Source organism: Nerophis lumbriciformis, linkage group LG02, assembly GCF_033978685.3.
Source record: "Nerophis lumbriciformis linkage group LG02, RoL_Nlum_v2.1, whole genome shotgun sequence".
In the NCBI taxonomy this organism is placed as follows: Eukaryota; Metazoa; Chordata; class Actinopteri; order Syngnathiformes; family Syngnathidae; genus Nerophis; species Nerophis lumbriciformis.
Window position 1 is genome coordinate 21,781,382 of NC_084549.2, and position 16,027 is coordinate 21,797,408.

Consider the following 16,027-nt stretch of genomic DNA (forward strand, 5'->3'; position numbering starts at 1 on the left):
CTATACATTTTGAAATGAGTGTTTGCAGTATTTGCAAGTAGGGAAAAACTCACTGGAAAACTGCAATGGAACCTTTAAAATGTAATGTCTCAAAAGTCTGACTTTTTGGAAAACGACCAACATCAGTGATGGTATCTGTGATGTCACTTGAGACTTCCGTACAAGGCAAAATACCTCAGCGATTCTCCAATTAGAGAGCATCAAAAGACGAACTGTTTTAATAATTTGTATTCGATTTTAAGTAGAGATGTCGATAAATGCGTTAAAATGTAATATCGGAAATGATCGGTATCGTTTTTTTTTTTATAATCGGCATAGTTTTTTTTAATTTTATTTTATTATTATTATTTTTATTTATTTTAATTAAATCAACATAAAAAACACAAGATACACTTACAATTAGTGCACCAACCCAAAAAACCTTCCTCCCCCATTTACACTCATTCACACTCATTCACACAAAAGGGTTGTTTCTTTCTGTTATTAATATTCTGGTTCCTACATTATATATCAATATATATCAATACAGTCTGCAAGGGATACAGTCCGTAAGCACACATGATGGTGCGTGCTGCTGGTCCACTAATAGTACTAACCTTTAACAGTTAATTTTACTAATTTTCATTAATTACTAGGTTCTATGTAACTGTTTTTATATTGTTTTACTTTCTTTTTTATTCAAGAAAATGTTTTTAATTTATTCATCTTGTTTTATTTTATTAATTTTTTTTAAAAGTACCTTATCTTCACCGTACCTGGTTGTCCAAATTAGGCATAATAATGTGTTAATTCCACGACTATCCATATCAGTTGATATCGGTATCGGTTGATATCGGTAATTAAAGAGTTGGACATTATCGGAATATCGGATATCGGCAAAAAGATATTATCGGACATCCCTAATTTTAAGGAAACCATCCTATTCACCACAGCACAGGTTCTAGGTGAGCATAATAGAAAAATAATACTTTAATAATAATAACCCATGGCATTATTGTCGGTTTTCCTGCACGTCATCTCCATAACTAAAGGAGAAAGCTACTGTGCAGGAGAATATTCCTATGTCATTTTTAAGTATGTTTTTTTTGAGTCATCAGCTTGAAGCGTCCCTCTGTCTCCGACTCCCTCGTCGTCATGTGACATGAGCTACTGGCTGCACCAGAGATGGGACTTTTATAATGAACGGGTGTTGGTGTGAGCGGCAGAACCTTCTCAGGTTTTCAGTTGGTTTGGGTTAAAGCATGGTGGTTCTTTTGTGTTAAACAGCAGCAATGCATTGACAATGGATTGACTGAACGTCTCTCCATTTGGTGTTGTATGGCTGTAACCCCAATCTGTGTGTTGGCAGTGGCCTGTCCCCTGCGTAGATGGTGGGTGCAGGTAATGACCTGGTCAGCATTGTTGGTGAGGGCTTGTATACATTGGCAACCGATGTGTTCTGCGCTTTAGTAGGCAGCCACTCGATACTCGAGCCTGGTGGTGATTCCTAAGAAGCATGACAAAGGTTCCAAGTCCATGCTGTTTACTGTGAGTGGACCCAGCAAGTTAAAAATATGGGCAGTTTGAGGATGGTATTACTATCACAGTGTGTCTCCTGAAGAGGACTGCTGCTACTTTGTTGGAGTCGGCTGGGTCGTGAGCGACTTCCGGTTTGGCGGTGGTGAAGCCCTCTACATTGAGCTGGCGAATTGACAGAACTTGGTGCTCGATGGTCGGGATGGCCACCTGTCCTGACGTGGACGTAATGTGTCTCTCTAGCCTCTTGTGCCCTGGTCTGCCAGATGGGTGACCTATACCGTTCTAATCAACTACACATTTTAGCTCTAAAGTTGATATGCCTCTATAACCAAAATATGTGCATTTTTTTACAGATTATTTTTTGCCAAACTGTAAAAGGTTATCTGAATCTAATCTCATCTCTTAGGTAAATCCTTAGTGTATTTTCCAACTAAAAATATCATCATCAGAGCCTTCACTTCTCGTGATTGTGAGCCACTCAGATGTCCCATCCATCCATTTCCAACCGCTTATCTCTTTCGCGGTCGTGGGGGGTGTTGGAGCCTATCTCAGCTGCATTCGGGGTACACCCTGGACAAGTCACCACCTCATCACAGATAGACAGAAAACATTCACACTCACATTCACACACTAGGGACCATTTAGTGTTGCCAATCAACCTATCCCCAGGAGCATGTTTTTGGAGGTGGGAGGAAGCCGGAGTACCCGGAGGGAACCCACGCAGTCACGGGGAGAACATGCAAACTCCACACAGAGGACAGGATTGAACTCAGGACTACTCAGGACCTTCGTATTGTGAGGCACATGCACTAACCCCTGTATCACCGTGCTGCCCCAGTCAGATGTATTCCTGATATTTCCGTTGGGTCCAGTCTATGATGTTTTCAGCCCATGTTGTTCTTGGTCTACCTCTTCTACGTTTACCATTCAAGTTTCACCCTAGTTGCAGTTTCTAAAGGTTGTTTCCTCTAGTTACACGAACAAAGTAAGATAACTTTCTCCTCTTGATATTGAAAAGTAGTGACCTTTTGATGTTTAACTTAATTAGAACCTTTTCAGTTATTTTGTGTTCAGTCCATGACTTTCTTAAAGGGAAACATTATCACCAGACCTATGTAAGCGTCAATATATACCTTGATGTTGCAGAAAAAAGACGATATATTTTTTTAACCGATTTCCGAACTCTAAATGGGTGAATTTTGGCGAATTAAACGCCTTTCTATTATTCGCTCTCGGAGCGATGACGTCACAACGTGACATCGGGAAGCAATCCGCCATTTTCTCAAACACATTACGAACACCGAGTCAAATCAGCTCTGTTATTTTCCGTTTTTCCGACTGTTTTCCGTACCTTGGAGACATCATGCCTCGTCGTTGTGTTGTCGGAGGGTGTAACAACACGAACAGGGACGGATTCAAGTTGCACCAGCGGCCCAAAGATGCGAAAGTGGCAAGAAATTGGACGTTTGTTCCGCACACTTTACCGACGAAAGCTATGCTACGACAGAGATGGCAAGAATGTGTGGATATCCTGCGACACTCAAAGCAGATGCATTTCCAACTGGACTGGACAGATCAGCTTTCAGGAAAAGAGAGCGGATGAGGGTATGTCTACAGAATATATTAATTGATGAAAACTGGGCTGTCTGCACTCTCAAAGTGCATGTTGTTGCCAAATGTATTTCATATGCTGTAAACCTAGTTCATACTTGTTAGTTTCCTTTAATGCCAAACAAACACATACCAATTGTTGGTTAGAAGGCGATCGCCAAATTCATCCTCGCTTCCTCCCGTGTCGCTGGCTGTCGTGTCGTTTTCTCCGGTTTCGCTTGCATACGGTTCAAACCGATATGGCTCAATAGCTTCAGTTTCTTCTTCAAATTCGTTTTCGCTACCTGCCTCCACACTACAACCATCCGTTTCAATACATGCGTAATCTGTTGAATCACTTAAGCCGCTGAAATCCGAGTCTGAATCCGAGCTAATGGCGTTATACCTTGCTGTTCTATGCGCCATGTTTGTTTGTATTGGCATCACTGTGTGACGTCACAGGAAAATGGACGGGTGTATATAACGATGGTTAAAATCAGGCACTTTGAAGCTTTTTTTAGGGATATTGCATGATGGGTAAAATTTTGAAAAAAACTTCGAAAAATAAAATAAGCCACTGGGAACTGATTTTTAATGGTTTTAACCCTTCTGAAATTGTGATAATGTTCCCCTTTAACATTCTTCTTTAAATCCACATTTCAAATGCTTGTAAGCTATTTGTTGCTTTTGTAAGTGTCCATGTTTACGCATCTGCACCATGTAGTAAATGATAAATAAATGGGTTATACTTGTATAGCGCTTTTCTACCTTCAAGGTACTCAAAGCGCTTTGACAGTATTACCACATTCACTCATTCACACACACATTCACACACTGATGGCGGGAGCTGCCATGCAAGGCGCTAACCAGAAGCCATCAGGAGCAAGGGGTGAAGTGTCTTGCCCAAGGACACAACGGACATGACTAGGATGGTAGAAGGTGGGGATTGAACCCCAGTAACCAGCAACCCTCCGATTGCTGGCACGGCCACTCTACACGTAGCAATTTAATATGCGTTGTTTCAAACTAATGTTAATGTTTCTTGACGTTAAGATTTTAGACATGTCTTTGACTGACGCTCTTGCAATTCCAATTCTTTTTTTAATTTCTGTCACATTTTCGATCTTCGGTTGTCATGTATCCCAGATATGTTACTAAGTCTTGTAGATTTGCATTGTTTTCTGTGATCGAATTTGTATCATCGGCATATTTTAAAATATCGATGTTAGGTACTCCTATATTCACTCCTTTCATAGCTTCAACTTCTCTGAGACGTCTTGCAGTCAATACATAGAATAAATTATGTGACAGAGCACAGCCTTGTTGTACTCCTTTTTTAAATCTGGAATTCTGTTGTTACTTTATACTCGGTTCTTACTGCAGCTGTCTGTTCCCAGTATAACTTAGTTATTATTCGAAGATCTTTATCGTTACTTCCAATGTCCGATAAACATTCTATCAACTTTGCATGTTTTATTTGGTTAAATGCAGTTTGTCAACTCAATTATATCCAGAATATTAAGCAGATGTACTGTAATTTATGTTTTGTATACTACCCTATTCAACATGAGAAGTGCAGGAGCCTGTTTTAAACTGTAGGAACACAACAATATACCCAGTGTAAGGTGGAAAATAGAGCAGAGTCCCTCTTCCCCTTAAAAAAATCCAAACATAAAAAATATGAGAGCAATCTCAAGATTCCTTCTGAATATTTGTTGGGTCATTCAATCAAAGTGCCTGCAAACGCGCTTTCGCAAAGCTAATCTTGAGGAGAAAATATTAATTGCAGCTGCCGCCTTTAGAGTAACGCCATTTCAAGAGACTATATTAATTTCCATACGTCATTCCATGTTTATGTCCCTCTGAGAGAAAACAAACAAGGGAAATTAAGTGCTCACATGCTCTCCTGCGCCGCAAATGTGTTCTTCACGACATGCGTTTGACATGCAATCAAGGGCAGCTCTCAGATCGCAGTAGAGGCCCCCGAAGCTTTCAGGACAATGACAGACCGGACCTTTGGGAGTCTCCTCACATATGCCTCCGTTTCTGCATGGATTTGGATCACAAGTGGATTTTCTCTCACAAGGCGAGCCTGCAATAGAAAAGGAGAATACGACCTTGATAACCATACATAACACCTTTTTGTCACACTTAAGGAAGTCTTTCACCGGGATTGCATGAGAATTTGGTAGGTAATGTGGAAAAAAGAAAGGTCACAGCATTTGTTAGAAGCTATGCTACATTTTGTTACAATTGTAGTTATTGGGCAGTATTAAATTATGAATTTGATAAACATTGTTGATTTAAATTAGCCATGCTTGTGTAGTTCATATATATATCAATCAATCAATCAAAGTTTATTTATATAGCCCTAAATCACAAGTGTCTCAAAGGGCTGCACAAGCCGCAACGACATCCTCGGTATAGCCCATAAGGGCAAGGAAAAACTCACCCCAGTGGGACGTCGATGTGAATGACTATGAGAAACCTTGGAGAGGACCGCATATGTGGGTAACCCCCCCCCTCTAGGGAGACCGAATGCAATGGATGTCGAGTGGGTCTAACATAATATTGTGAGAGTCCAGTCCATAGTGGATCCAGCATAACAGTAAGAGTACATCCCGAGCGGAGACGGGTCAGCAGCGCAGAGATGTTCCCAACCGATATACAGGCGAGCGGTCCACCCCGGGTCCCGACCCCGGACAGCCAGCACCCCATCCATGGCCACCGGATCTGTGTGTCTCCCCTTCCACAAGGGATAGGGGGGAGCAGAGGAGAAAAGAAAAGAAACGGCAGATCAACTGGTCTAAAAAAGGGGGGCTATTCAAAGGCTAGAGTATACAAATGAGTTTTGAGATGGGACTTAAATGTTTCTACTGAGGTAGCATCTCTAACTGTTACCGGGAGGGCATTCCATAGTGCTGGAGCCCGAATAGAAAACGCTCTACAGCCCGCAGACTTTTTTTGGGCTCTGGGAATCACTAATAAGCCGGAGTTCTTTGAACGCAGATTTCTTGCCGGGACATATGGTACAATACAATCGGCAAGATAGGCTGGAGCTAGACCGTGTAGTATTTTATACGTAAGTAGTAAAACCTTAAAGTCGCATCTTAAGTGCACAGGAAGCCAGTGCAGGTGAGCCAGTATAGGCGTAATATGATCAAACTTTCTTGTTCTTGTCAAAAGTCTAGCAGCCGCATTTTGTACCAACTGTAATCTTTTAATGCTAGACATAGGGAGACCCGAAAATAATACGTTACAGTAATCGAGACGAGACGTAACGAACGCATGAATAATGATCTCAGCGTCGCTAGTGGACAAAATGGAACGAATTTTAGCGATATTACGGAGATGAAAGAAGGCCGTTTTAGTAACACTCTTAATGTGTGACTCAAAGGAGAGAGTTGGGTCGAAGATAATACCCAGATTCTTTACTGAGTCGCTTTGTGTAATTGTTTGGTTGTCAAATGTTAAGGTGGTATTATAAAATAAATGTCGGTGTTTAGCAGGACCGATAATCAGCATTTCCGTTTTCTTAGTGTTGAGTTGCAAGAAGTTAGCGGACATCTATTGTTTAATTTCATTAAGACACGCCTCCAGCTGACTACAATCCGGCGTGTTGGTCAGCTTTAGGGGCATGTAGAGTTGGGTGTCATCAGCATAGCAATGAAAGCTAACACCGTATTTGCGTATGATGTCGCCTAGCGGCAGCATGTAAATACTAAAGAGTGCAGGGCCAAGAACCGAACCTTGGGGGACTCCGCACGTTACCTTAACATAGTCCGAGGTCACATTGTTATGGGAGACGCACTGCATCCTGTCAGTAAGATAAGAGTTAAACCACGACAAGGCTAAGTCTGACATACCAATACGTGTTTTGATACGCTCTAATAGAATGTTATGATCGACGGTATCGAAAGCAGCGCTAAGATCAAGAAGCAGCAACATAGATGACGCATCAGAATCCATCGTTAGCAGTAGATCATTAGTCATTTTTGCGAGGGCTGTCTCCGTAGAGTGATTTGCCCTGAAACCGGATTGAAAAGGTTCACAGAGATTGTTAGACATTAAGTGTTCATTTAGCTGCTGTGCGACAATTTTTTCGAGGATTTTCGAGATAAACGGAAGGTGGGACACCGGCCGGTAGTTTACCATGAGGTCAGGATCGAGGTTAGGTCTTTTGAGCAAAGGATGAATAACCGCTTTTTTGAATGCTAGTGGAACAGTGCCAGAGGAAAGTGATAAGTTTATAATATTTAGCACTGATGGACCTAATAATACAAAAAGCTCCTTAATAAGTTTCCCAGGAAATGGGTCAAGTAAACATGTTGTTTGTTTTGTCCCCTTAACACATCTTAACAATTCCTCTAATGTTATTTCATCAAAGAGAGAGAAACTATTTTGGAGGGCGGTATCCTTCGTAGATACAGTCGTATCTGTGTTAATAGAACCCAGTTGTAGCTGCGATGCATTGTCTTTAATCTCCTTTCTAATGAGTTCAATTTTCTTATTAAAGAAATTCATAAAATCATCTGCTGAGTGGGTGGAGCTACTGGGAGGAGTCCCTTGTTGGGTTAGCGATGCTACTGTACTAAACAAAAATGTCGGATCATTTTTGTTGAGGTGGATGAGATTTGAGTAATATTTAGCTTTAGCTAGGGTAAGCATGTGTTTATAAGTTATTAAACTATCACTCCATGCTTGATGGAAAACCTCAAGTTTAGTAGCACGCCATTTGCGTTCCAGCTTTCTACATGATAATTTATGGGCTCTAGTTTCTTCTGTAAACCATGGGGTGCGCCTTTTAGGGGCTCTTTTAAGCTTTAGCGGTGCTATACTATCAATGGTGTCGCGCAGGGCGTCGTTAAAGTTGTTAGTGAGGTTATCAATAGAGCCGACATAATTTGGGAATGGTGCCATTACCGAAGGCAGTAGGCCAGCAAGAGTCATCGTTGTGGCAGCATTAATGTTGCGGCTGCTATAGTAGTTATTATTATTAGTTTGTTGACAATGAGTCAGAACTTCGAATTTTATAAGGTAATGATCGGACATTACTTTAGTATACGGGAGTATCGTAACTTTGGAGGTGGTGACACCCCTGACCAGCACTAGATCTATCGTATTTCCGTTGCGATGCGTAGGTTCATTTATTATTTGTGTAAGACCACAGCTATCAATTATAGTCTGGAGCGCCATGCACTGAGGGTCCGATGGGGTATTCATATGGATATTAAAGTCCCCCATTATGATTATATTGTCGGCGTGCGTCACTAAATCAGCAACGAACTCTGAAAATTCACTGATGAAGTCCGAATTGGGTCCTGGGGGGCGGTAGATAACAGCCAGGTGGAGAGGCAGCGGTGTGACAAACCTCATAGTAAGCATCTCAAACGAGTTATATTTATTATTTAGGTTCGGGGTAAGATTAAAGTTTTTATTGTGGATGAGTGCAACTCCCCCACCCCTTTTAATGGGACGGGCAATATGCGCTCCCGCATAGCCAGGAGGAAACGCCTCACCCAGCGCAAAGAAATCATCTGGTTTGAGCCAGGTCTCGGCGAGACCAATAACGTCAAGATTATTGTCTCTAATGACCTCATTAACTAATAACGTTTTGGAAGATAATGATCTTATGTTTAAGAAGCCCATATTATAGGTAGTGGGCTGTTTTGAGGAGTTTTTGTTGAAATTATCCATAGTAGCAATATTAATAATGTTGTGTTTATTATGTGTAGTGCAATTTAAATAATTTCGACCATATCTAGGAATTGATATGACGGGAATTTTCCGATTGTTTGCTTGATGTTGTGATAAACCGAACGCATCATAACTTGCCACCTCAGTAGAGTGCATGTCTACTTTTGACACAGAAAAAACATTTTTTGAGTTGTGTATTGTTCTAAAATAGTTGCTATGTGTGCAGGTATTATCCAGCCTGGCACTGGCTAGTTCTATTTTAACAAACTTCTCACCCGGACTAGCGCTTCTTTGAGGATTAGCCTTTCGCTTTGTTGTTAGCCCCGCTCGGCATCCCCGCTTCTGCTTCCGCTCATATATATATATATATATATATATATATATATATATACATACAGTATATATACATATATACAGTATATATACATATATACAGTATATATACATATATACATATATACATACAGTGTATATTTACATGCATACATATATGCATACAGTATATATATATATATATATATAAATATATATATATATATATATATATATATATATACAGTATATATACATATATACATACAGTGTATATTTACATGCATACATATATACATACAGTATATATGTATGTATATATACACACATACATACATATGCATACATACACACACACACACATATATACATACATATACATACACACATACATACATAAGCATACATACACACACACAGACATACAGAAATATATACATACATACATACACATACAGTATACAGACAGAATATATACATACATACATACATACACACATACATACATAAGCATACATATACACACACATACATACAGAAATATATACATACATACATACACATACAGTATACAGACAGAATATATACATACATATACATACAGAAATATATACATACATACATACACATACAGTATAAAGACAGAATATATACATACATATACATACAGAAATATATACATACATACATACATACACATACAGTATACAGACAGAATATATACATACATATACATACACACACACATACATACATAAATATATACATACATACATACATACACATACAGTATACATACAGTATATATACATACACACGTACACACATTCACACATACATACATATATATATCAATATATATACGTATATACTGTATATACATACATATATATACATGCATACATATATACATACAGTATATATAAAGACACATACATACATATGCATACATACACACACACATACAGTGGGGCAAAAAAGTATTTAGTCAGCCACCAATTGTGCAAGTTCTCCCACTTAAAATGATGACAGAGGTCTGTAATTTTCATCATAGGTACACTTCAACTGTGAGAGACAGAATGTGAAAAAAAAATCCAGGAATTCACATTGTAGGATTTTTAAAGAATTTATTTGTAAACTATGGTGGAAAATAAGTATTTGGTCAATAACAAAAATTCAACTCAATACTTTGTAATATAACCTTTGTTGGCAATAACAGAGGTCAAACGATTACTATAGGTCTTTACCAGGTTTGCACACACAGTAGCTGGTATTTTGGCCCATTCCTCCATGCAGATCTTCTCGAGAGCAGTGATGTTTTGGGGCTGTTGCCGAGCAACACAGACTTTCAACTCCCTGCACAGATTTTCTATGGGGTTGAGTTCTGGAGACTGGCTAGTCCACTCCAGGACTTTCAAATGCTTCTTACGGAGCCACTCCTTCGTTGCCCGGGCGGTGTGTTTGGGATCATTGTCATGCTGGAAGACCCAGCCACGTTTCATCTTCAAAGCTCTCACTGATGGAAGGAGGTTTTGGCTCAAAATCTCACGATTCATGGCCCCATTCATTCTTTCCTTAACACGGATCAGTTGGCCTGTCCCCTTAGCAGAAAAACAGCCCCAAAGCATGATGTTTCCACCCCTATGCTTCACAGTAGGTATGGTGTTCTTGGGATGCAACTCAGTATTCTTCTTCCTCCAAACAGGACGAGTTGAGTTTTTACCAAAAAGTTCTATTTTGGTTTCATCTGACCACATGACATTCTCCCAATCCTCTGCTGTATCATCCATGTGCTCTCTGGCAAACTTCAGACGGGCCTGGACGTGCACTAGCTTAAGCAGGGGGACATGTCTGGCACTGCAGGATTTGATTCCCTGTCGGCGTAGTGTGTTACTGATGGTAACCTTTGTTACTTTGGTCCCAGCTCTCTGCAGGTCATTTACCAGGTCCCCCCGTGTGGTTCTGGGATTTTTGCTCACCGTTCTCATGATCATTTTGACCCCACGGGATGAGATCTTGCGTGGAGCCCCAGATCGAGGGAGATTATCAGTGGTCTTGTATGTCTTCCATTTTCTGATAATTTCTCCCACAGTTGATTTTTTCACACCAAGCTGCTTGCCTATTGTAGATTCACTCTTCACAGTCTGGTGCAGGTCTACAATTATTTTCCTGGTGTCCTTCGACAGCTCTTTGGTCTTGGCCATAGTGGAGTTTGGAGTCTGACTGTTTGAGGCTGTGGACAGGTGTCTTTTATACAGATAACAAGTTCAAACAGGTGCCATTAATACAGGTAACGAGTGGAGGACAGAAGAGCTTCTTAAAGAAGAAGTTACAGGTCTGCGAGAGCCAGAGATCTTCCTTGTTTGAAGTGACCAAATACTTATTTTCCACCATAATTTACAAATAAATTCTTAAAAATTCCTAGAATGTGAATTCCTGGATTTTTTTTTCACATTCTGTCTCTCACAGTTGAAGTGTACCTATTACAGACCTCTGTCATCATTTTAAGTGGGAGAACTTGCACAATCGGTGGCTGACTAAATACTTTTTTGCCCCACTGTATATACATACATATACATACACACATACATACCGTACATATGCATACATACACACACACATACATACATAAATATTTACATACATACACATACAGTACATACATACATACATACATACATACACACATATATATATATCAATATATATATACACACATATATATATATATATATATATATATATATATATATATATATATATATATATATATATATATACTGTAGTATTTCACATAAGTGAGTAAACCCTTCACACTTGAACAATCTTGTAGAAAACGAACTTGAATATAATAATATAAGTTGATCAGTGTGCAGCTTGTATGGCAGTATGCATTTAATATACACTGAAAATAAGTCAATACACAGCCACTATTTTCTAAACAGCTGGCACACAAGTGAGTACCAAAATATTTGTGTCTTGCCTACAGTCAAGCATGGCAGCGGTTACGGTCTGGGGCTGTTTCAGTGCTTTTGGCACTGGGGAGGTGCAGTACATTGAGGGAAAACATGAATTCCAGCATTTACTGTGACATTCTGAAGCCTGTCTGAAACTGGGCGACATGGCAGTTTTCCAACATGATAAGGAGTCCAAACACACCTCCAAGATGACAAGTGCCTCACTAGGAAAGGTGAACAATGAACTCAAATAAACACCTGTCCTGCAGCTTCCATGCCCACAAGGATTTTGGCACTGCTAGATAACAATAGTTTTCACACTTAGGGCCTGATCTATTAAGATCCAAATAACAAGTGCTAAATAGCGTGTGCAAATTATTAAATTGCGTGTGTCATTAGTGGGCATGTTGCGGGTGAACAACTAAGACTGTGTGCGCAATTGACAAGTGCAAAAGTGGCGCAGACCGTTTTTTGCTTGTACACCGACTGTGCCCAAGGAGACACTCATTTCCCTCCACATTCATGACATTATATGCTCATCATATGCTATGTTATTATTTTTTATTTATGAAAGTCCAAATATCTTGACATACGCAGGACGGGCAATTATCTGCCGATCGTCTGTCTTTGCAGCGCAATCACCTCCTTTCTCACACAACCATTTGTGCGTGACTGTGCCAGTTTAAAAGGTAAAATTAAAGTACCACTGATAGTCACACACAGACTCGGTGTGGTGAAATTACTCTCTCTCGGTGGCCGCGCTCGGAAATCAGTTTGTACGCACATTTCAAATAAGCTCAATATAGACGCAAAACAGCAGCTGTGGAACTGTTTTAGCATTGATAAATCACATTGCGTCTGCTAAATGCTTATATTTACATCTCCTCCAGTATTGGGGGTGTTCTCAATAATCAGCATCTATTCTGCATATACACGAACACAGCCAGGCGGAATGATTGCACTCTCTATTTTTGCTCATTTAAGAGATGCAATCCTCTGCGCTCGAGTTTAGCTCAGCTTTGTGTGCGCTGTCACATTGACACATGTTTTAATACATGCAAACTTTTAGAAGATCAGGCCTTAAATATTCACACATTGACAGAATTTAGACATGTTCACCAGGTTGATGTTCACTATGTAGACCACATGACTTTTATTTTAGAGGATAGTAAATCCAAACCGCTATACAAGCCGTACATGGACTACTTAAAGGCCTACTGAAACCCACTACTACCGACCACGCAGTCTGATAGTTTATATATCAATGATGAAATCTTAACATTGCAACACATGCCAATACGGCCGGGTTAGCTTACTAAAGTGCAATTTTAAATTTTGCGCGAAATATCCTGCTGAAAACGTCTCGGTATGATGACGTCGGCGCGTGACGTCACGGATTGTAGCGGGCATTTTGGGAGAGCATGGTGGCCAGCTATTAAGTCGTCTGTTTTCATCGCAAAATTCCACAGTATTCTGGACATCTGTGTTGGTGAATCTTTTGCAATTTGTTCAATGAACAATGGAGACAGCAAAGAAGAAAGCTGTAGGTGGGAAGCGGTGTATTGCGGCAGGTGTTGTGCTGGATAACGCACCCCCGCCGTAGAATGCACTCCCTGACTGTTTTGCCGGATAACACAGCCGGTGTTTCATTGTTTACATTCCCGAAAGATGACAGTCAAGCTTTACCATTGGCCTGTGGAGAACTGGGACAACAGAGACTCTTACCAGGAGGACTTTGAGTTGGATACGCAGACACGGTGCCTTGAGTACGCATGCAGCTGCGGCTTCCAAACATTTGATCGCTTGCCCATACGTGCGTGCCGCTATGTACATGTCACGTACGTAACTTTGGGGACTTTGGGGAAATATATGTGCTGTATGAACTTTGGGGAGGTGAACGGTACTTTGGGCTGTGGGATTGAGTGTGTTGTGCAGGTGTTTGAGTTGTATTGGCGGGTTATATGGACGGGAGGGGGGAGGTGTTTGTTATGCGGGATTAATTTGTGGCATATTAAATATAAGCCTGGTTGTGTTGTGGCTAATAGAGCATATATATGTCTTGTGTTTATTTACTGTTTTAGTCATTCCCAGCTGAATATCAGGTCCCACCCGCCTCTCACAGCATCTTCCCTATCTGAGTCGCTCCCACTGCCCTCTAGTCCTTCACTCTCACTTTCCTCATCCACAAATCTTTCATCCTCGCTCAAATTAATGGGGAAATTGTCGCTTTCTCGGTCCAAATCGCTCTCGCTGCTGGTGGCCATGATTGTAAACAATGTGCAGATGTGAGGAGCTCCACAACCTGTGACGTCACGCTACTCGTCTGCTACTTCCGGTACAGGCAAGGCTTTTTAATCAGCGACCAAAAGTTGAGAACTTTATCGTCGATGTTCTCTACTAAATCCTTTCAGCAAAAATATGGCAATATCGCGAAATGATCAAGTATGACACATAGAATGGACCTGCTATCCCCGTTTAAATAAAACAATTGCATTTCAGTAGGCCTTTAAAGTTGTTTCCAAGTTTAATTTCTATAGTATAAAAATCCCTTGAGGGTGGTATAGAACCTTATTTTTCGGACTATAAGGCACATTTAAAATCCTTTCATTTTTTCAAAAATCGACAATGCACCTTGGTGCCTGGTGCGCCTTGTGTATGATTTATTTCTGGTTGTGCTGACCTCAAACCAATATTATATGGTACGTGGAGTAATGATAAGTGTGACCAATAGATAGCAGTCACACATTAGAGATACGTGTGGACTGCAGGTTGAAAGAAGTCTGTTCAATAAATTACTGTGGCAAAAATTGGTAAGACAAAAATGTTAATGTTTCATTGAGAATATAGAACATTACACACAGCGCTCAAAAATCTGTCAATGTTTTAGTGCGACTTTGGTAAGCTATTAAGCTGCACCACTTGATTGTCAGAGCATTATGGCTATCGTAGTCAGACGTACTGTGCTTCATCATACGGATATTTTTATGGTGTGTGTATAAAGACCCCAACATATTATCCGGCGTTTTGTTTCAGCCTAATATGCAAAACCAACTTTTCTTAAATATTGGTTCCTGCTGTTGTGTATTTGAGATCTGCGTAAGTCCCGAAAATGTGCGTGCGTCCGCCATCGCAGTCCGACGCCGTAGTCAATAAGCTCCTTCATTTTCTCTATCATCTTGTCCTCTTGTTGTGAGGCGCTTATCCTCCACTACTGTCACTTCTAATACAAAGTAGTGTACAGTTCCAACTTAATCGGTCAGTAGACTCGCTATGGAAGGGCTAAAAGCAAAAAAAAAAATGGTGGGGAGAAGACGCTGTCGACGTGGAGCCACGTAAATAAGACCGCCCAAAACATAATCTATGCAAAATGGCAACCAAAGAACCACCATTAAATGTTATGTAGACCACAATAAAGTGTTTCAAATAGGGATGTCCGATAATGGCTTTTTGCCGAAATCCGATATTCCGATATTGTCCAACTCTTTAATTACCGATACCGATATCAACCGATACATACAGTCGTGGAATTAACACATTATTATGCCTAATTTGGACAACCAGGTATGGTGAAGATAAGATACTGTTAAAAAATAATAATACAATAAAATAAGATAAATAAATAAAAAAACATTTCTTGAATAAAAAAGAAAGTACGACAATATAAAAACAGTTACATAGAAACTAGTAATTAATGAAAATTAGTAAAATTAACTGTTAAAAGTTAGTACTATTAGTGGACCAGCAGCACGCACAATCATGTGTGCTTACGGACTGTATCCCTTGCAGACTGTATCGATCTATAGTGATATATAATGTAGGAACCAGGATATTAATAACAGAAAGAAACAACCCTTTTGTGTGAATGAGTGTGAATGAGTGTAAATGGGGGAGGGAGTTTTTTTGGTTTGTGCACTAATTGTAAGTGTATCTTGTGTTTTTTATGTTGATTTAAT

The 16,027-nt window shown here is 40.0% G+C and overlaps 1 protein-coding gene across 1 annotated transcript in view; it reads right to left on the reverse strand.

Annotated features, from left to right (window-relative positions):
• eys (eyes shut homolog) overlaps nt 1–16,027 on the reverse strand; it is a 683,137-nt gene that overhangs the window by 613,514 nt on the left and 53,596 nt on the right. The window contains exon 4 of the mRNA XM_061958758.1: nt 5,007–5,200. Within this exon, the coding sequence (XP_061814742.1) occupies nt 5,007–5,200 (194 nt within the window). The remainder of the gene's footprint in view (nt 1–5,006; nt 5,201–16,027) is intronic.